Source organism: Callorhinus ursinus, unplaced genomic scaffold (assembly GCF_003265705.2).
Source record: "Callorhinus ursinus isolate GAN/ISIS: 27379988/994484 unplaced genomic scaffold, GSC_fseal_2.0 scaffold4, whole genome shotgun sequence".
Lineage (NCBI taxonomy): Eukaryota > Metazoa > Chordata > Mammalia > Carnivora > Otariidae > Callorhinus > Callorhinus ursinus.
In genome coordinates, this window is record NW_027397066.1 from 107139507 (window position 1) to 107161064 (window position 21558).

The following is a 21558-nucleotide window of genomic DNA, read 5'->3' on the forward strand; positions in this document are numbered from 1 at the left end:
TGTAGATGTCTGCTAAGTGCAAGGAGAATGTGATGATTATTTTCTAAAGGCCAAAGACCTGCCACATGTAAGATGGCTTAGACTCTGTTGCACAAGGTAGAACTAAGGCAGAAAGACACATCTCAGTTCCATGTAAGGAAGAACTTTCTAATGGTCAAAACTGTTGTAAAGTGGGGACTGGGCCAGCTCCAGGAGAGTACCCCTATCCCCTCCACCCCAGTGAATTTCAACAGCGGTGTCCAATAACAGCAATTTGTTTTCTAAAAATAGTGAACTTTAAGAATGTGTATTTAGAAAGAAATAAACTAGAGAAGATTCAAAGTCAGTTCCATAATGTTATTCTCATATGCTTAAAATTCCAGTCTACTTTTTCAGTGGCAGAAACAAGAGTGGTGTTAGAGCTAGTACATGGGAGTGTCTACAGAAAAGTGGGGCACATGAGCATGTTTTGTGCTGAACCCTTGGGCTACAAGACCACTTCCTCAGTGTAGATTGTTTCCTTGGTAGCTGGGTGAGCGCCAGTGTTGAAAAAAATTAAAGATGCCTTCCCACCCATCCTATGATTTTTCTTATTTAAGTAGATACATATTTAGTTTCTATATAAATACTAAGATAAGACAGTTAACACTGCCCTAGAGGCACACATATGAACAAGTCTGAAGGGCTGGTAAGGGACAGATTTCATACATAACACTGGGGTACTGCCGTGTCTGTCTCTTCTCTGTGCACATATCTCTTTGTATATATACATTTTTAAATAAACTAAAAAAAAACCTATTTTTGATTAAAATGTTTGTAAAAAAGCCCATTACAGATTTGCTATTTTGGAAAAATTGATAAAATACATTATGGTTAAAGAACAGAATTTATACCAAAATGTTTAAAGTATTTTTTCATTCTTCCTTGATTTGTCTGAGAGTTGGCTTGGCAGACTGTGCAGCTATGAAATATTCATATTTGCTGAATAAACGAATGACTGAATTGTTGCTAATGTTCTCCCATATTTGGGGTAGTTACAGTGATCACACCAGAGGAGAAATTAGAAGATTGTTGGCTGCCCCAATTTGCATATTTGTATACAAAGGGAAGAAGAGGTAATCATATCTCTTTTCTTCTTCAGGGAGACACAAATAAAGAAACATGAATAAATAAAATGAACTGGCTGTGTTGTCTTCAATTTCAGATTTACATCATTTCTTTTCTTTTTCCTATTCATTTCCCCTGTCTCCTAAAATACAGTTCACAGAAAAATGATGCTTATATTCTTTGTAAATGAAGGCAAGACTGACCAATATGAGAAAAGTCAAAAACTCCACTACATTTTTACATTGGAAATCATCAGCTAACAAACTTCTCTGAAAGAAAAATAACATGTATGTTCAGTTCTGTTGGTAAACACAGCTTAAGTCTGTTCAAATTCAGCAGAGGTAAGAAAGGCCTATCATCTGCCTGTCAGTAGCCTATCCGCCTATCCTTTACTTGGAGACTGTCTAAGTATTCAAGGAGATCCAACTGGAGAGAAGGTTATCAATATTCAAATGTAAAGAGTAGGTGCTTATGGCCAAAGTTCAGAGAAAGTGCTTATGCTGAAAGATTTACCTTGAAGAAATGAGTCTGGGAAGTTAGATTTTCTTCTTGAAAAAGGACAACAATCATACTTTCCATTTGTCTATGATGTTAGTTTCCAAAGTGCTTCCTCCTCCAGTCTCATTTTTTTTTTGGTACGATATAATTCTAACATCTTCTCTAATTAAAAGTTTTTAAAAATAAATTTTATATTCTATAAACATGAATATGAACATAACTCATTACATGGAAATTAGTCTGCGAATGACATGGGAAGAACTTTACATTAGAGAATCAATCAAATGAAAAATTCTTAGGAAATGAAAGTAAGCTAAGTGCCTAATTATCATTTAAATATCATATTTGGGGGTGCCTGGGTGGCTCAGTCATTAAGCGTCTGCCTTCAGCTCGGGTCATGATCCTAGGGTCCTGGGATTGAGCCCCGCATCGGGCTCTTCGCTCAGCGGGAAGCCTGCTTCTCCCTCTCCCACTCCCCCTTGCTTGTGTTCCCTCTCTCGCTGTGTCTCTCTCCGTCAAATAAATAAAATCTTTAAAAAAAAATAAATATCATATTTGTATTATTTCATCTCATCACGGCATTGGACACTAGGAACCATTTGTCCCCTCCTACACATAAGATCAGAATCCCTGCCTCCTTTAGTTTTTGTCATCTTGGATTCTCTTGGCTACAGCCTTCTTACTGCTCCTGTTCAGTCTCCTTCAAGGATTCCTCTCCCCGAACTCATTCAACAAAATGAAGACATTTTCTAAGGTCCTGTCCTTAAAAATTCTTTTTCAGTTTCTGAATAAAACAGTTATTGAATACCCTCTGTGTGCCAGAAACTATGTTGAGTTGCTAAGAATACAAGGAAGGAGAGCAGACATGGGTCTTGTTCTCAAGGAGTCTGCAGACTGATGACATTGAAGAAAAAATTCAAAAAGAGTTAATTACAAATTCTCCCAAGTGCTATGAATCAAAAATCCAGCACACTGTTATGAGAAATACAAGGGGACCTAACCTAGTCTGGGGGCTGGAAGGTTCTCTGAGACAGGGATGTCTGAGCAGTGGTGATCTGAAGAACGTGCAGATGGCAACGGAGGCATGGAGATCCTGCGAGGAGGAAGGATGATGTACTGACGGAAGCAGAAGGCCACCATCAGAGCTGTAGCACAAGAAATGAGGGGAAGAGGTAGTCAGCCACATCACATGAAGCCTCCAGGCAAGCTCCTATACTCCATGGCTTCGATTCTCAGTCCCGTGCCAAAGACACCCTTCCTATCCCGGTTTGCTAGCACCAGTCCTAAGCTTCTGACAGCTGCTTGAATATTGGCACATGAATGTTTTCATGTCACTTCAAACTCAATTCATTATCTTTTATCTGGACTACTGCAATAGTTTCCTAACTTGTTAACCAGATGCGCACTTATCTGCACTCATCAGCAGAAAGCAGGTGTCCCAAGTTCAAACTAGGAGCAGAGAAGAGCTAACTACGTGGATCTGTGAAAATCAACTAGACTGCAATAGTTCAATGCCCACGCATTCTCAGACTTGAAGATTCCACTTGATTAGTACTGCTTTGAGTAACAGAGCAAAAACAAAAAACAAAACCTCCCATATTCTTAAATATCAATATATGATAAATACTGGAAATCGTGTAAATTAAAAACGAATCACTACAATTATACATTAAAATACATGACAGAATCATTTTAGAAAGTGCATAATTTATTACATTTATGAGTTTATAATAAATTGGATACTTGGGAACTTAAAAAAATGAGTTAGGAGTAACAATTAGATGTAAAATTCTCAAATCATGGAACCTGAAATATTAAAATCTAACATTGTCTTAAAAATCTCTTTCCCATGATTAGTATAGTTTGAAAATTATTATGCTCTTCCAACGGAAGAAAGGGGGAATTGAAAAACAGACACGTTGATGAAGGCAATGAATTCTTCTCAGTTGGCTTTATTCTCCACTGAAGCTCAATATAGGGTTATATTTTCTTTACTTACAGGAAGCTGCCACTGTTCTGTTTTCCCATAACCCTCAAAACAGAATGGAAAATGCTTATGCAAAATGACACAAGCCTTAACCATTCTCTGCAGGTTTTTACCATTTCAATACACTTCTAGTCCAACAGCTTTCCCAATTCTAAAGTTCTGTGAGTGAACTATGAATATTTTTAAATATTTTCCAGATTCATCATGGAGGCTGCTTTTCTTCTCTGCACTGTAATCACACTGAGCTGCAATTAAAATAGACAATCAGTAAATAGTTACTTTTTCTATGGAAAATCTTACACTAATACAAAGTATAATGCATCACAACTTACAATTATTGAAAATAATCTTACTGGAGAGGGTCCTGTAAGAGGTCATTTTTGGTGTTCATGTATGTTTTACTCTTGAGACTTTAAAATACCTGTATTACACTAGAGATATGCAGGGCAAATATGACATTCCATAGCTCAGAGTGATATACAGTACTTAGAATTCTAAAACATATTTCACAGATGGATTAAAAACATCTAGATAAAAAGTTAACTAGAAAAGTGAGTAAAATACAAACTAAGTGTGAGCCAGCACAACACAAGACTGGTAATCAATTGGAGTTGATATTATACATACAAAGTAAAAAAAAAAATCTAACAGTACAATAGAGTATACATCATAAAGAATCCGTCTCACCGCTGTCCTTCATTCTATAGCCCTCTTTCCAGATACAATCATTTCCATTTTCTAAGTATATTTCTAGAAATAAATTCTAAATGAGAATAGATGCATATATTTCCTCACCTCTTTTTATTTAAAAAATGATAAAATACACACCTTTCATCTTGGTTTTTTTCCTTCTAAATGATCTACTTTACAAATGACTCCATGTGAGACCTACTTTATTCCCCTTAACAGCAGCAAACTTTCCTGGTTTTCTATGGATGGGCATTTAGGTGGCTTTTAATCTTTTAAAATTATAGGCAATGCTGCAATTAGTATTTTGACATGCTTTCCTGCACAGACTTGCCCAGGTCCAAGGACACCACCTGCAGAATAAATTCTTAGAACGACTGGGTCAAAGGTGATGTACATCACAATTTTTTGAGAGATACTGCCAAATTGGGCTCCAAAGAGATTGCACCAACACACATTTACATTAGTAATGTGTGGAAGCGCCAGCTTAATGTATTAACAAACTTCATGATCTGACATGATTGTGAAACGGTGAAAAATGATATGTGATTATGGTTTAAGCTTGTATTTGTCTTATGGGTAAGGATGAGCATCTTTTCAAATATTTAAAAGCCATCTGTCTTTCCTTTTCTATAAGTTTTATTCTTTGTCTATTGTACTGTTGCACTTTTTTTGTTGATTTAGCCATTCTTTATATATATGTTAAGGATATTACTTTTGTCACAGGATTGCAGATATTTTTCTCAGTTTGTCATTGATTTTATGACTTTAAAATGCAGATATCTGAAATTTTACATGTTCACATTTATTAATTTCTTTTCATAGTTCCTAGGTTTTGTGTTCTTGCGTAGAAAGGCTTCACCACACTGATTTTAGTGTTAAAAGAACGCAGTATGGCTTTCAGTAGTTTAGACTAATACACTTAGAACATATAACCATAGTCCAAAGATGGATGAAGAATGTACAGAAAAAGTTGATCAGAATAGCACATTCAGAGCATGGAAGACTCGGTACAATGCAGGGCTTGCGCATGATGCTGGGCTGCATGTTAGAGGAAATAATAATCTTCTAACTCCAATCCTTTGTTTTGTTGAGTAATCAGGCCCTTACCAGGATAGTCTTTCTAATAACAGTTTCTAGTTTTTAGAGGAAGATGGGAAAATTAGAAAGAATCCAGAGAAAGCAAAGATAAAGATTTTAAAAAACTGAACATATGTCTAATACAAAAAGTTTATAACTTGGACTCATTTAAGAGAGAAAAAATATTAACTCCACTCTAGGGAATAATTCCTTTTTGTGGGTAAGGACAATGCTGAATGATTACTTTTCATCTTCAATGAAAACAGGATGGAAGGAGAAAAGCTTAAGGAAAAAACTGTGAAGTGGTTACTGACACAGCATTAAAAAAAAAAAAAGCTCACAAACAGAAGGGTGAAATCTTTGTCATTAGAGAGTTTAAGTAACAGGAGAAAAACACCTGTGTTGGGATGCTTGGGTTTAATTCTACCTGGACGGAGACTAAACGAGATGCCAACTGGATTATCTAACTAACGTTCTATAACTGTACCTATAGAACTCAAGGTAGTTGATTTTAAGTAGGCATTTTCTTTACCATATTCCTTAAAAAAGGCAAACTTAAAGCTCTTAGGACTGTGATGTAGAATTTAACTTCTTATATAACCAAGTATTTACTAACCACTTAATGATTATACTAAATGCTTATATGTGTTAATTCCTTTGATTTTTCAGTAACTCTATAAGGGAAGTGTTATTATTCTACATCAAGCACGAAGACACTGAGGCTTAGAAAAGTTGAAATTGCCCCAAATCACATGGCTACTTAATGGCCCCAGGCTATGTGCCTGACATTAAAACACACACTCTTAAGATACTGCCCAGTACACCTTGGCTCCTGTTAACTTATAATCTAAATGAATGAATGCTTTCTTGAATGATAAACTACTTAATCCATTAATTCATAATTTAATAAAAAATTAAATTTATTCGATAAAGCTATAATTACTTTCAAGGGAGAGGGGAACAGAAGGGCAAATTACTGGATTTTCTTTAAGTGCCATGCATTGTTCATATCAGAAGTAGATTTCAAAAAAAATCTATAAATATCACATACATAAACTGAAATCAATGAGTATTTAGAGCTGCTGTAGTATGTATGAAATACTGTTATATCTATGCATAATATTAATTTTGATTGAAACAGTACATTTATAACCAAACATATTTAATAAGGTAGTAACATGGTTTCTTTGCCTGCCTATCTAGATCTATCCATCTAAACTGTTTCCAGCCTATCTTTATAATCACTAGATGATCTCATATTGTTCCTAATAGGAGGTAGGAGGAACTATTGCTCCCACTTTAAGTAACTGGCCCATTTTCTTTACATGATGTGTGTATGAGTAATTACCCCTTAGTATTTTATTGATGTTCTGCATTTTCTACTCTATTTCCCATTGGACAACTTATACAGTATTTTAGATTTATATGGTTATATACAAATGTGCATTAAATGAACTTAACCTTTAAGTCATTTTTTCCATTTAAAAAACTACAATAAAAACAAAGTGCAATTAGAAATATTACATTCAAAGCAATGTTTTCTACTTTCAAATCTGTCAGTGATCATGCCTAGACAGAATAAAATTCTAGAGCAGTGCTGTTCAAAAGAACTTTCTGTGATCATAGAGTTCTATTTATGCTGTCCAATATGAGGATCATAGTTACATATGGCTACCGAGCACTTGAAAGCCAGCCAGTGCGGGGCACCTGGGTGGCTCATTCGGTTAGGCATCTGGACTCTTGGTTTTGGCTCAGGTCATGATCTCTGAGTTGTAGGATCGAGCCCTGCATTGGGCTCTGCACTCAGCATGGAGTCTGCTTGAGATTCTCTCCTTCACCCTCTGCTCCTTCCCTCACTTGCATGTGCACTCTCTCTCTCTCTCAAATAAATAAATCTAAAAAAAAAAAAAGAAAGAAACCCAGCCAGTGTAATGAGGATTTCAAATTTTAATTTACTTAATTTTAATAATTAATTTAAATTTAAACTGCTGCTTATGGCTAGTGGCTATCATATTGGACAGCACAGTTCTAGATTTAGGTGTCAATTTAGGAGACTCGTGTTTATTTCTGTTTTTAAAGTTTACTTTTTCAACCTCAAATATTAAAGAGACTACTTTTAAATAGTTTAATCAAGTAAAAATAAAACTACTAGTTCTCTGGGAACTTTTGAGGAACTTTTCTTATCTTTTGATCTACTCAGACTATTTACTGTCAGGGATAATGAGGAAGCTCCCTACCTGCTGGGAAGCCGAAGCCGCTCTCTGTTCTGCCTGACTTAGACGCCTTTGAAGTCTGTTGGCTTTTTCTTGATGCTCTAGAATTAGTTTTTCATTCTGTTATGGGGAAATACAAAACAAACAAGTTAGAAATCCATATGTGACACAGAAAGGTTTTGTGGAATAATCAATGAAAAATTTGAGTATTCCTTTACTCCTTATAAAACGCAAAGATAATATAGCTCCAAATTTACATTTTTTCAAATTATGAATTTCAAAGTTCAAAATTGGTTTCACACTTTGACTACATTATTTTTTTCCCCTCTACATGTTACCAAAGAAAGTGAATTAAATTTAAAATCAAAGTGAATCAGAAGACCAAGATTTTCAATACATTTTTTTTTAATATTTGATATTAACCTTGGGATGCTAGATCACTGCTTCAGAATCACCTAGAATATGAAAACACAACCAGAGCTTCAGTAGGATGGGATGAATTTTGAGAATTGGCACTCCTACCGAGTTCTTGGGTGGTGTTGATGTTGTTTGCTAGTGATTCAGAACTACCATGTGAAAGCAAGCTTCTAGAGAAATTGTGACGTTGCCACTATTAAAGTGCAGAGAACAGAAAATATTCATTCTAGAAATCTTGATTTTTGAAAAAGATAGACTCATCTTAAACGATTTGTATGTTAAAGGTGTTACTTAAAAGGGGGAAGAACTCTGTTTCTACATGCTCCCTAATACATTTGTATACTCTAGAGGATATTAGGATCATCAACAAATATGGCATTGGTATGGATTGAATTATGTCCCTAAAAAAGGATGTTGAAGTCTTAAACCCCAGTACTTATGAATGTGATCTTATTTGGAAATAGGGTCTTTGCTGATAATTAAGGTAAGATGAGGTTTTAGGGTGGATCCTAATCCAATATGCCTAGTACCTTCATAAAAAGGGGAAATTTGGACACAGAGACTGACATGGACAAAGGGAAGACCACATGAAGACACAGGGAAAATACCATCTACAAACCAAGGAACGCATGAGGCCACCAGAAACTAGGAGAGAGGCATAGAACAGGTTCTCCCTCAGAGGGAACCAATTTTGCTGACTTCTTGATTTGGACTTCTGGCCTCCAGAGTTGTGAGACAGTAAATTTCTGTTGCTTAAATCACCAAGTTCATAATACTTTGTTAGAGTAGCCTTAGGAAACTATATGGACATTATGAATATAAATCTATCACAACATGCTGTCATGCAGACAAGTTCAAAGAAACTATCAATTATAAAATGTATTTGTCCTTTCCATACTTACTAGCCTGAAAAAAAAAGTTTCTGTACAACTAGAATTATTATGTGGTTTTCTGGCACTTTTCTGAATTGAGAGAGTAACAGCAGTCTAATCAGGAATAGTAAAAAAAACACACTTTCTATGAAGAACTAGATAGTTCCCTAACATATGTGGTAACGGTGAATGTCATGCCTAGTAATATAAAATACTGAAATAACAATATACTGCTAAAACAAGATTATATTTTTTATTGTGCCCAAAAGCAAAATTAAATTTTATGAAGAGAACTATACTGGCTGTTTCAATTTACTAAGATATTTAAATATGTAGTCTTAAATTTAAAAGGCACATCATTAACACTAGAGAAAACCTGGGGGTAAAATCACATCATCTATAATAATCACTTTCATAGGTACCATCAGATTACATACAATATACATTTTTCTGTGCTACCATCATAATGGTTAAGAAACAGTCCAGGTTAGGTAAATCATAATATATGCAACTGTTCTTTTTCAACTGATTATTTTGGTTGCTTTTGATCTTCTAATATTATTAACATTATTGTGTTGAATATCTGCCTTTAAATTTTTTCATATTTTAAATTATTTCCTTAAGTACAGATTCCTGGAAGTTTTGAAAACTACAAGTATTTTAATGGCTATTGTTTGTATTCTAAATGGCTCATATCAATTTATAGTGCTTTGAAACTTAAGAGTAATGATTTCATTATGGCCTCTCTATAGATGGCCACAAAAATATAGTGGACCATATAGCGTATTAATGAAATTCCAACAAATACATTTGAAGTTAGAACATCAAACGAAGAACTAGAGTTCTAGAAAGCTCTAATCATAATCTAGACATTAACTTTTTTTTAAAGATTCAAAGAGGAAAATGATGAGCTCTTGTTGCATTTAGTTCTAAAGCATTAATCTGAAGGAGTATTTTAATACATTCCAGTAGGCAAAGGTAATTTCTACATTTCTTATGTGTTGAATTAAAACAAAATATGAGAAAGGGCTAAAAAATATAATCTTAAACATGCTTAGAAATGAAGGGGATCTTAACACATTTTCTGCAACACGGCACAAGTTATATTGGGGAAACTGAAATAGGAGCTCTACCTTTTGTCATTTACATATGATGAGTCACTGACTTTCAAAGCTTTTATTCACATTATAAAATGTGGACTTTTAGGGTTATGGATGATTTCTCTACAAGGAGTACTCACCCCTGTATGGTCATTTCCAAGTAGAGAATTAATTTGGAGTTGGCTCAGATAAAATTCTGTAACATGTGTATCAAGCTGCAGCAGAAAGTACTTCCCAGGAGAGTCATTATCTTACCTCAACTACCTTTTCATTTGCCATTTCCAGCTGAGAAAGCAGCTCTTGGGTATGAAGTTTCTGTCGACTCAGCTCACTCCTATTAATCAAGAGACAGTTCCCCCCACCCAAGTCATTAATATCATTGTTCAAAAATCTAGCAAAATAGAATCTTTTTTAGTGAGATATATGTTCTGTTCATGTTTTAAACAAAAATACCTTATGTGTAAAACAAAGTCTCTTTTCAATAGACCATATTTTAAACGACTCATTTATTTCTTTATAAAATGCACATGTATTCTGGAGATTAGCTGTACACTGTGAATACAACACTGGACACTACTGAACTGTACACTTAAAAATGATTAAGATGGTAAATCTCATGTGTATTTTATCACAACTATAAAAATGTTAAAAAACTGTTAAATTTTATATATATTTTACCACACAAAAAAACCCCCCAAAACACACACACACATATATTCTAAAAGTACTTAAGTGTTTTCAGTATTATTATCTTGAGGAATTATTTGGCATTAAAATGAACATATACTCATATTAAACAGATAAAGTATTTGTTATTATAAAATCTCATAAGAGCTACTGTGATTCTTAGCTATAGTATACATTTTTAAGATTCATATAGAGTGCTTCTTAGAGGAACTCAATTTTTAGAAATCTAAGGTAATATTAATCACTCCAACATCATTTCAGTGTAGTATATTCAGAATTGGTATTTATGTTTTGGTTGTATATGAGCTATATTTTATTCATATCCGTTATGCTTTAATAGCTGGATTTATCTTATACACAGAGCTGGCCGTCTTCCTTTTCCTCTTTCTCTTTTTTTTTTCCTCCAACATATGAGCATATCTTGCTTTTGGCCAAAGATAATTTCAAGAGTCTCAGGTTAGATGCAGAAACAATATAGTCTTTTTTTTTCCTTAAAGATTTTATTTATTTGTCAGAGAGTGAGAGAGAGAGCACAAGCAGGGGGAGTAGCAGTCAGAGGGAGAAGCAGCCTCCCTACTGAGCAAGGAGCCCGATGTGGGACTCAATGCCCGGACCCTGGGATCATGACCTGAGCCAAAGGCAGATGCTTAACTGACTGAGCCACCCAGGCATCCCAGAAACAATATAGTCTTAAAAATAATTTTTAAAAAGATCAAATTTCTGAGTATTAAAATACCCAGTTAATTCAGGATTGATTTTTTATCCTTTGACCTTCTGCTTCTTAAATAAATCAACAGATTAACACTTCTAAAATAACTTCAGCTTTCAATTTTTTCCAAATGAGCTGCACAGCCTAAAAACGTGGTAAGCCCCTTAAGTGACCTATATGTGTATGAGTAATTGTTAAAATCAGCAAGCAATTTTTATAAATATATAGGAGAGAATAAAAAATAATGTCATCCACAAAATCAATTCCACAAATATTTACTGAACACTATGTGCCAAGGTATATGGTAGTAAACACATAATTATTGCCATAACAGAACGAAGAGGGAAATGGCTTCATCCATATATGGCACAGTTTATGAGGACACAGAGTATCTATCATTGATTCTGTGACAGACAAACCCAAATGTTTTACCTTCACTTTCTTCTGGTGGTAATAATAACGTAGAATAAATTACTGTGCTTACTTTCAAGTACCTTGTGTAGCTTAAAATTACTGCTGCACCTCAACATTAACATAACAAAGCGACGAAAGGCAAAATGACTGAAGTGGCTAGTCTTCTAGGCCAAATGTAATTAAAGGTAAATTTATGCACGTTAGTGCTACTGAGAAATAACCTTTGAGTACTACTGAGATTAAGATGATACAATGATCCCATGTATAAAGTTAGCCAACATTCAGTTTATATAAGACCTTCTCAGAAAACACCTACTGCATAATTTGATACCTAAACTATTCACTTACCCATGACATTTTACATGAAAGTAATAATTTCTGACAAGTACTATTAGACAGTAATAATTTTCCACAAAATTTAAGACCACAAAGATTCAAATGATTAACTTTCAGTTATTTTTAATCTGTGTAAATATGCTGTTGTGTATCAAGCTCTGTAACCCCTACTGGATGGTGAGCACGTTTATCCTTAGGATTTGGTACTCAGTAGAGCTTGACAAGTAATAGCGAAGATGATGATGATGGTGATAATAACAGCAAACACTTTCATAGTGCTATGTGCCAGGCACTTCTGAGTGTTTTATTTAAATTATTTAGTTTTCATGATAACCCTATGAGATCCCCAGTTTTACATATGAGAAAATTTAAAAACAGAAATTTAAAAATAAAGGTAGGTCATGTAGCTAGTCCAGTTGTAGAGTCAGAATGCAAAAACTGGGCCCTTTTGTTTCAAGCTCTGTGCTCTTAACCACTCCCCTACATTGCAACATGGCAGGCAATTGCTAAATGTTAGTTGAATGAAGAAGTGAAGAGTATATACGTGTGAGTTTGTGTATTAGATATTCGAGGAATATAAAGATTTATACATTCACATAAAAACCTAACAAATTATATCTTTATTTCTGACTTCTTCCCTAAAGGTTCAGTCTTTTATTCAAATTTAACATGCCTAATATCAAACTTTTTGCATTTCCTTGAAAACCTCCTTCTCATCTTGCTACTCAATTTTTATATCGACATCTCTGCCCTCATTGCCTTATAAGTTAAACACCTCAACTCTATTTCTCATTTTCTCTTAAATGCAACATGTAGTTTGCCCCTAAATAGACTCTTCCTTTGCAATGTCTCTTGCATCTTTTTATTTCTATAGCAGTGCTACCATCACAACTCAAGTTCTTTTCAAGATTTTATTTTTTCATTAAGTTGAGAGAGAGCAAATTAATAATTTGCTTTCTTAAGCAGTAACTTCCAGTGGCTTTCTGCTATTGGACAAAATAATCCAAATTCCTGAGGCTGGCATTCAAAATCCTCCAAAATTTTGTGTAATACCTCTTTTTAATCTTATCTCCAGTAGCCGCCTTCCACTTTGGTTAGGTTCTCACAATCTCACACATTAACCATATATGTAACACTTTTAGGCTCATGTTTGTCATTTTCTGTATCCTCTTTTTTAGATTTCCCTTTAAAATCCTCCCATTCTTTAAGATTCCACCTTTGCCCCCTTCCCCTTTTTTTTTAAATTTTATTAATTCATTCATTCATTTCAGAGAGAGAGAGAGAGAGTACACGTGCTAGTGCACACAAGCAGGGAAAGGGGCGGAGGGAGAGGGAGAGAGAGAGAACCTCCAGCAGACCCAGTGTGGAGCCTGATGGGGCTTGACTTCACGACCTGAGATCATGACCTGAGCCAGAATCAAGAGTCAAATGCTCAACTGACTGAGCCACCCAGGCACCCTCTTCCTTCTATACCTCCTTTCCAGTTCATTTTAATCCAGACAGTTCTCTTCTCAAATCAAAGCTTTGATTCTTATTTTAAGTTCTAAGAATTTAAGCAATTCTCTATTATAAAGCTAATCATTTATATGTGTGTGTAAGCATATATAACATATATGTACACACACACACACACTTCCCCAAGTATAATGGAAACTTTTAAAAAGGGGATTGTTTTTAATTTCCATAGTATTTACCACAGTGCCTTACAATAAACATTTGCTGATTTATGGCTAAATTTCTACAGAAAACCTGGCAGTTAGAAAATTTTATTCCTTATTTGCTCAACAAACATTTACTGAGGAATCTACCACAAAACATATTGTAGATAAAGGTTATTTTTATTTATTTAGATTTATTTATGTTCTAGTTCTTCCTACAAAGGATTTGAAATGGCTAAGAAAAGGATACTTTTCAGTTAAGCATTTCCTTCAATCTCACTTCTGAATGAAATTTTAGAAGGTATTAAAGGGTGGAGAGAAAAGTGATTTTGCCAACTCTATCCCCTGAGACATTCCTAGAGCCTGCCTGTCAGTCCTCTGCAACTTCTTATTTCTTTGTCAGGGTATTTCCCTGCAGAAATAAAGGAAAGATGCAGGAAGATGACCCAGGTCTGTATTATCTATGAGAAATTTTCTCTTCATTAGATAACATTACTGAGAGTTCCCTGTACGAGTCCCTAAATCATTAGTGATTTAGGATAAACATAAAATAAGACTTTGCAGAGATTTTCACAGTGGTATTACACTTGAAACAACTGCCAACTAAAGCTATATAATCTCTTCACTGGAAATCTTTAAAAACAGAAACATCCTTACCTATCAGGGATGATTTAAGCACAGCCCGACAGACAGTAAAGAGACAGGTGACATTTTGTTTCTGTACGACTTTATGGCACTTAAAAAGCATATTTTATTCAAATTAAAGAATTTAAAGGAAGCTGTACTCAATTTCTCTATATAACTTCTAGCAGTTATACAATATGTTATAAAGTTTAAGGTAAAATTATCTTCTATCAATTTTAATGTAAGTGTATAAGAACGACAAATTCCTTATATCCTTGGGAATTGCTTAGCCCATCAGTGTCCTAAATACTTTTAGTTCGCTTATATAGTTCATGTGCATGGGACATAAAATCCTAGTCATGCCTACAAAATGTAATTTAGAAAGACAGTTGTAAAATACAACTGATTTACTGCCTTCTCTGTAAGCAAAATTTTATAAAATAATATATGCTGTATCTGTTAAGAAAACATTAAATGCTTTAGTAAACAAAATATTACAATCAACACTGATAAGTCATCAAACTCATCAATCTGAGATGAAAGTAGGTCAAAAGTGAGAACCTAAGGCAAGGGTTCCTCATCTGTGGTCCACAGATAGGCTTTAGGTATGCTCCCAAGTACCCTGAAATTATCTGTAAGATCTTGTGTGTTTGTCTTTTCTGGGAAGACAGTCCATAGATTTACTGAGATTTTTAAGAGGTCTGAGGCCTAAGGAAGGATAAGGATTTTGTCTGGACTTTTTGTCTAGAACATATAAAGTTTTTTAATTTTTATTTATTATTATTTTTTAAAAGATTTTTATTTGACAGAGAGAGAGAGAGAGACAGCGAGAGAGGGAACACAAGCAGGGGGAGCGGGAGAGGGAGAAGCAGGCTTCCTGCTGAGCAGGGAGCCCGATGCGGGGCTCGATCCCAAGACCCTGGGATCATGACCTGAGCCAAAGGCAGATGCTTAATGACTGAGCCAAGCAGGCGCCCCTACAAAGCTTTTTTTGGTTTTTATGTTTTAAAGTATGAGCGCACTGATTGGAGTGTTTCAATGTTGAATGTCTTTCTTATACAAACCACATCCATAATGTATCATCTACAATTATTTCCACTTTTGGCTTCATTAATGTGGTTCAAGCATGTAAGGGCACTTGGCAAGCAATCCAAATACAGAGTTTTCTAGATTTTCACAGTATTCCCTCTATTCTTTCAGGGTTGTTTGTCTAAATGTACCACAATAGCAAATTCTCCAAAGTATCCAATTCAGTTTTGAAAGAAATCATAATTTTCTCTTTCTGTATTGATATATCACTGGTATATTTATTTATGTATTTCTAAAACAAGTACAACTGTTATAACCTAGTTTGGGAGCAAACACAGTGACACTTGTAAAGCAAGTGACAGACGACAGCATTAGAGGAGTCAACTAAGGCAAGGACATGTAGCACGCTTTGGACACTGGTGAGCATTCTTCGCACAGCAATTTAGTTCACTGGTTAATGTTACATGATTAAGTGGACATCAGCCAAGAGAGTTCTCTACTGTACCTTAACTTCACTACTGTACCTTATTGTCACTTCAAGCTTGCAAAGTAGTTATTATTCTCATCCTCTAAGTAAAGGAATTAAGACTCAGAGAAGTTATTCAATGTTCCTAAGGCCATGCAGTGATTGAATGAAAAAAAAATGGGGTTCATACCCAGTCTTTAATCAAAATCTTCTCTCAATTAAATCACACTGCCTCATAATTACAAGAGATATTAGCAAAGCATATCTGTGGCATCATATAATATCAAGACCTAAAAGGCAAAATGAAGATTTTCTTAAAAAATTTAATCCTAAATATGTGGCAAAATGGTCAGTAATTGCAGATTGTGATCTCAACTTTTTGTAGGGCTTCAAAAGACCTGACTACTAAAAAAGGAAATTCATCCTAAGGTTTCAAATCTCATTCAGTTAACTAAAAATACCACAGGTTTAAGCAGTCAGGACAGCTTTAGATATATTAGAGTGCTCTTGGTCATAGTCCCAGGTTTTTTCCTTCCCTATCTGCACATTCCCCCTAAGTGATCTCATCTATTCCATGACTGCCAAGGAACACTAATGAGTACCTCAAATGTAACCTGTCCAAAATGGAAACTACTTCTTATCTAGACCACCCCAAGTTTCCTCCTTCCCAGTACAAGGCCTCACCATCTATCCAGATGTTCAAGTCTAAGCTAAGGCATCATCTTTGATTCCTCCCTTGACTCATTCCCTGTATTTGACAACAAATAAATTTTGTTTTACCTCCCTAATAGATTTCATAACTGCCTACTTCTCTCCATTTCCACTGACCACACTCAGCTCTAAGCTACTATCATCTATTGCCTGGAATATTGGGTAATAATCTAATATCTGGTCTCCCTGACTCCATTTTTGCCCCTTCTCTAAGTCCATAATACACAATACACAATAGCTAAAGTGATCTTTTAAAGATCTAAGGATGTTTAAAATTCTTCAGTGATTTCCCACTACTGTACATTGGTCTTTCTTTTAACTTAAAATTGTCTTACTTAAATATTTTACTTATAGTAAGTAAAAATATTTTACTTAAAACTCCCTATAAGAGTCTCATGATCTGATCTATGCCTAGTTCCTCAACCTTATACTTTGTCTCTTCACTCACTATACTTTAAGTACATGGGTTTACTCTTTCTTAATACTGGAGCTTTGTACTTGCTATTCTTCCATCTGCCTGGAATATTTTCCTGGCTTTCTTGTAGAGTTGATTTATTTCTATCATTCAGGCCTCAGTTTAAATGCCAGCTTTTCTGACCACTTTTTAAAAAATTGTGCAGCCCTTTCAGCTCCCACCCCTGTCCCAGTTACCGCCTATCATATCAACTCATTTGTTTTTTTTTTTTTTTAAGATTTTATTTACTTATTTGAGAGAGAGAGAATGAGAGATAGCACGAGAGGGAAGAGGGTCAGAGGGAGAAGCAGACTCCCCGCCGAGTGAGGAGCCCGACGTGGGACTTGATCCTGGGACTCCAGGATCATGACCTGAGCCGAAGGCAGTCGCTTAACCAACTGAGCCACCCAGGTGCCCATTTGTTTTTTAAAACATCTAAAATTATCTTATTTGTTGCTTTACTTTTTTACTATTTTATCTCCCCATTAGAATGAAAGCTCTGAAAGAGGAGGAACTGTATTCACAAGGCTTAGAAAGGTGCCTGGAACACAGAGTGGTTTTTAGCTGAGACAAATTTTAGGTAACTCCACAGAATCAGTTAACTAGCACATTTTAATAAAACATTTCTAATATGCTATATTTTGCCTTTTCAAAGTTTTCACCACATATTTGCTCTCACAAGAAAACAAATTAGATGATTCAGTGATTACATTTTCAAAGTAGCTACCAAGTGGTATCATAAATTTGGGAGATTCCTACTAGGAAAATGAATGTCAGAAGGAGCTTTATGTACAAAAATCATTCATGGGAAGCTTATTAAGAAGTTATTTGAAGAATAAACTCAAAGTTACAAAGTAATATGTGAATTTTCTTCACAACATCTAATTTTAAGTGCTGATCTTAGGATAAGATTGAGGGAATATAAAGTTCATTCATTCAACAAACACTGAAATGAATGCCTGTCACATTCGACGTACTATGCTAAATGCTAGGGAGACAGGGAGGACCAAGACCCAGTTACTGCCATAGTGAAACTTATAAAGTACTAAATACTGAAAAGCTCCTACTTTAGGTAGTAAATGCTATAAAAAGTGCTATGGGAATGTACAGGGATGATTAGGGATTAGAGCTGTCTCTCCAGAGGAAGTAGGCTTTTAAGCTGATATATGAAAGAGAAACAGAAGAGTAAGCAGGGTAAGGAAAAGAAGAGTGTTACAATCATATCCATGTGCAGAGGCCAGGCAGTAAGAAAGAATAATAAATTTAAGGAACTGAAAGGAGTTGAGTATGCACAGGGCACAGAGTGTTACTAGGAGGTGGTAGAGGGAGTAAAAGAGAGAAGCTGGAAACACAGGAAATGCATATTGCAAAGGATCTTCTATGTTTTGACACAAAGTTGAGACTCTATCCTCAATACACTGGGGAAACACTGATTTTTTTTTTTTTTTTTTTCAAGCCCTGCATCCGGCTCCACCCCCAGGGTGGAGCCGGATGCAGGGCTTGAACTCAGGACCCTGAGATCAATACCTCTGTCGAAATCAAGAGTCAGATGCTTAACTGACTGAGCCACCCCGGCGCCCAGGCACTGAGTATTTTGAGAAGTGACATGGTTAGATCTGAGTATCAGAAAATCTTGCTGATTACAGCAAGGAAAAGTAGTAAGGAAACATGACTGTGGTAAATCAGTGGGTTATAGCAGTAATCCAGGTGAGCAATGTTGATAGCCTGAACTACTGGAGGGAAATGGACAGATTCAAGAGATATTTAGGAGGCAGAATTAGTAGTAATTGATTTAGGGGTGTGAGAAGTTCAGGATGACATCTGGAGTTTTGTTTGAACAACTGGGTAGCTATCACCACTCATGGAATAGGAAATACAGGATGAAATAAAAACTTGGGTTATGTGTGAAATAATGGGTTTAGTTTTGAACATACTGATTTTGACGTACCTATGGATATGCTCAGTAGAGTTGGAAATATACATTATTTCAAAAATGTCAGCACTACAAGCTCTTTTATAGTAATACTTAACCCTTTTAGAAATGGATATAATACCTAACCCATGCTGAAAGGAAGAAATTCCACTCGAAATGTGCTTAATTCTTAGCATCACTGGCATAGATAATAACTGAAAAGTACAGTTATGAGGCTAAGAACAAAATCTTCCCTACATTTGTGGTGTTTCTTTGAAAACACCACAAATATTTTAAATAAAAATAGAGAAGTTATGGTTCTTTAAGGAACGGGAGCTTAAAATTTGGGCCAATATCCTAGGCATTATCATCAATTACTGTAATTGCACAGATCATTCTGTTATTATTGAGGCACAGTTTAAGATAAGAATAAGCCATGTATATTTTGGTTGATACAGCGTAGGGGAAATTTCCTCAATGCCCGTAATCCTTTAGTGATGACTAAAGATTAAATCACATAAGGCCCTATTTTATATTATATGAGAGAATTCAAAACAAAAGGTGTACTATTCATTTCGGGGAAATGATGGCCCCGCCAGCTGCAGCAAGGGCTTTCTTTGAAACTCCCTTATGACAAATTAACATAGCGTGTGCCAGATGTTTTTCTTCTGTTGAATTATACTGTAATGTGCTTCAGTCACTTTTAGTAATTATGCATTTTGTAATCTGCCAGTACCTGCAGCTGCCTCTCATTCTATTAAAAAAAAAAAAAGCAGTTATGGCAGCCAAACATTACAGATATATAGCCAAGAATAATGTTTTAGAGACTGAAGAAAATTCCTTAGGCTCAAATGCTGTGTATTCATATAAAATATATATATATATATCAATAAAACTGTACTGAATGAATATACAATATGTAATATTTTCATCAGAAAAAGATTTTCTTTAGAAAATACTACATATTGTAAAGTCACTCATTCATTCAATACAATTTTATTGGTCTACTATATGGTCTTACAGAAGAAAGAGATGGAAGTTCAGTAAGTGTCATAAAGAAGAATGAGCAGAATGGTATGGGAGTGAAAAAAAAGGAAAGACTTGATCTGTCAGGGGAATTAAAAATATCTTACAGAAAAAAATGATACTTGAGTTGGGTCTGGAAGGAAGAAAATTTTTTCCAGGTGGGAGTTGGGAAAGGACAGCCCTACAAAGAAATAGCATGTACAGACTACCTCTAGAATCATCCTTGATTCTTACCTTTTCCTTCATAGTTCACATCCAATCCATCAGCACCTTCTATTACCTCTAAAAAAAAAAAAAAACTCCCAACAAATTCACCTTTCTCTTTCTTCTTAGTCTAAGCCACCATTATCTCTCTCTCTCTCTCTTTTTAACGATTTTATTTATTTGACAGAGAGAGAGAGACATTGAGAGAGGGAACACAAGCAGGGGAAGTAGGAGATGGAGAAGCAGGCTTCCCGCCAACCAAGGAGCCCGATGCGGGGCTCGATCTCACGACCCTGGGATCATGACCTGAGCTGAAGGCAGACGCTTAACGACTGAGCCACCCAGGCGCCCCCCCACCCCCTTTTTAAGATTTTATTTATTTGACAGAGAGACAGTGAGAGAGGGAACACAAGTGGGGGAGTGGGGCCACCATTATCTCTTAATAAGAACCTTGCAGTAGCCTTCTAAGTTTTTCCTCAGCTTTATTACTCACTTTCATTTTCCACAAAATAGCCAGAGTGATCTTTCAAAAAAAAAATCAGATCAGGTAACTTTTCTCAAAACTGACCATTGGCCTTCATTCACATTTAAAACCCTTCAACGTGGCTAATAAAAACCTACCAGATCAGGTTCCCGTCGGCAGCAGAGACAGTGTTCGCCAAACATTCTGTTTGTTTCATATATGTTGCCTAGACTCTTATGCAGTTAGATTGGGTCCATATGACTAGTTTGGCCAATGAAGGTAAAAGGAAATGATGTGTACCACTTCAGAGCTGAGTTAGTTAAGAGCCAGTTTTCTTCCATCCCTCTCCTTCCCTGTTTCAGTGACTTCAGGAAACCACATGTTCAAGATGGTGGAATCTCTACCAGCAGAGCCTTTCTGCAAAACTGCCTGATATGAATAGTATGAGCAAGGAATAAACCTTTGTTGTGTTAAGTCTATGAGACGACAGAGTTTGTTTGCTTTGGTGGCTGGCAATCCTTAATATAATACATTTCCCAAATCTGTCACTATTGCCTTTATTTTGCATACTATTTCTTTTACTTCAAACATACCAGTGTATTGCTGCCTTGGGGTTTTTGCACTAACTGTTCTCTCTGCTTGGAATGCTCTTTCTCCTGATGTTTAAATGACAGGATCCTTTTTTGTCATTAGATTATCTTAAGATTTATTTTCTCACAGGATCTTCCTTGTCTACCATTCTCAGGTACCCACCCATTCATCATCACATTGACTTATTTTAATTTTCTACATACTACTTACTGATTTTAAGCACACACACACACACACACACACACACACACACACACACACACCCCATACACAAACACACTCAATAATAATTCCACTTTCCCATCAATAACATCCTCAAATAAAACAAAACAAA

The 21558-nt window shown here is 35.4% G+C and overlaps 1 protein-coding gene across 10 annotated transcripts in view; it reads right to left on the reverse strand.

Moving 5' to 3' along the window:
* Positions 1 to 2155: 2155 nt before the first annotated feature.
* Positions 2156 to 21558, reverse strand: part of SCLT1 (sodium channel and clathrin linker 1) — a 183836-nt gene continuing 164433 nt past the window's right edge. For 4 of the 10 annotated variants that reach the window (XM_073892265.1, XM_073892264.1, XM_025874180.2 and 1 more), the window contains 3 exons: positions 10196 to 10274; positions 7576 to 7671; positions 3257 to 3816 (listed from right to left, as the gene is read on the reverse strand). In XM_073892265.1, the coding sequence (XP_073748366.1) occupies positions 3754 to 3816; positions 7576 to 7671; positions 10196 to 10274 (238 nt within the window). In that variant the 3' untranslated portion in view covers positions 3257 to 3753. Of the gene's footprint in view, positions 5395 to 7575; positions 7672 to 10195; positions 10275 to 21558 lie in introns of those variants that run through there. The other 6 variants (XM_073892263.1, XM_073892266.1, XM_025874179.2 and 3 more) reach the window with 6 other exon arrangements.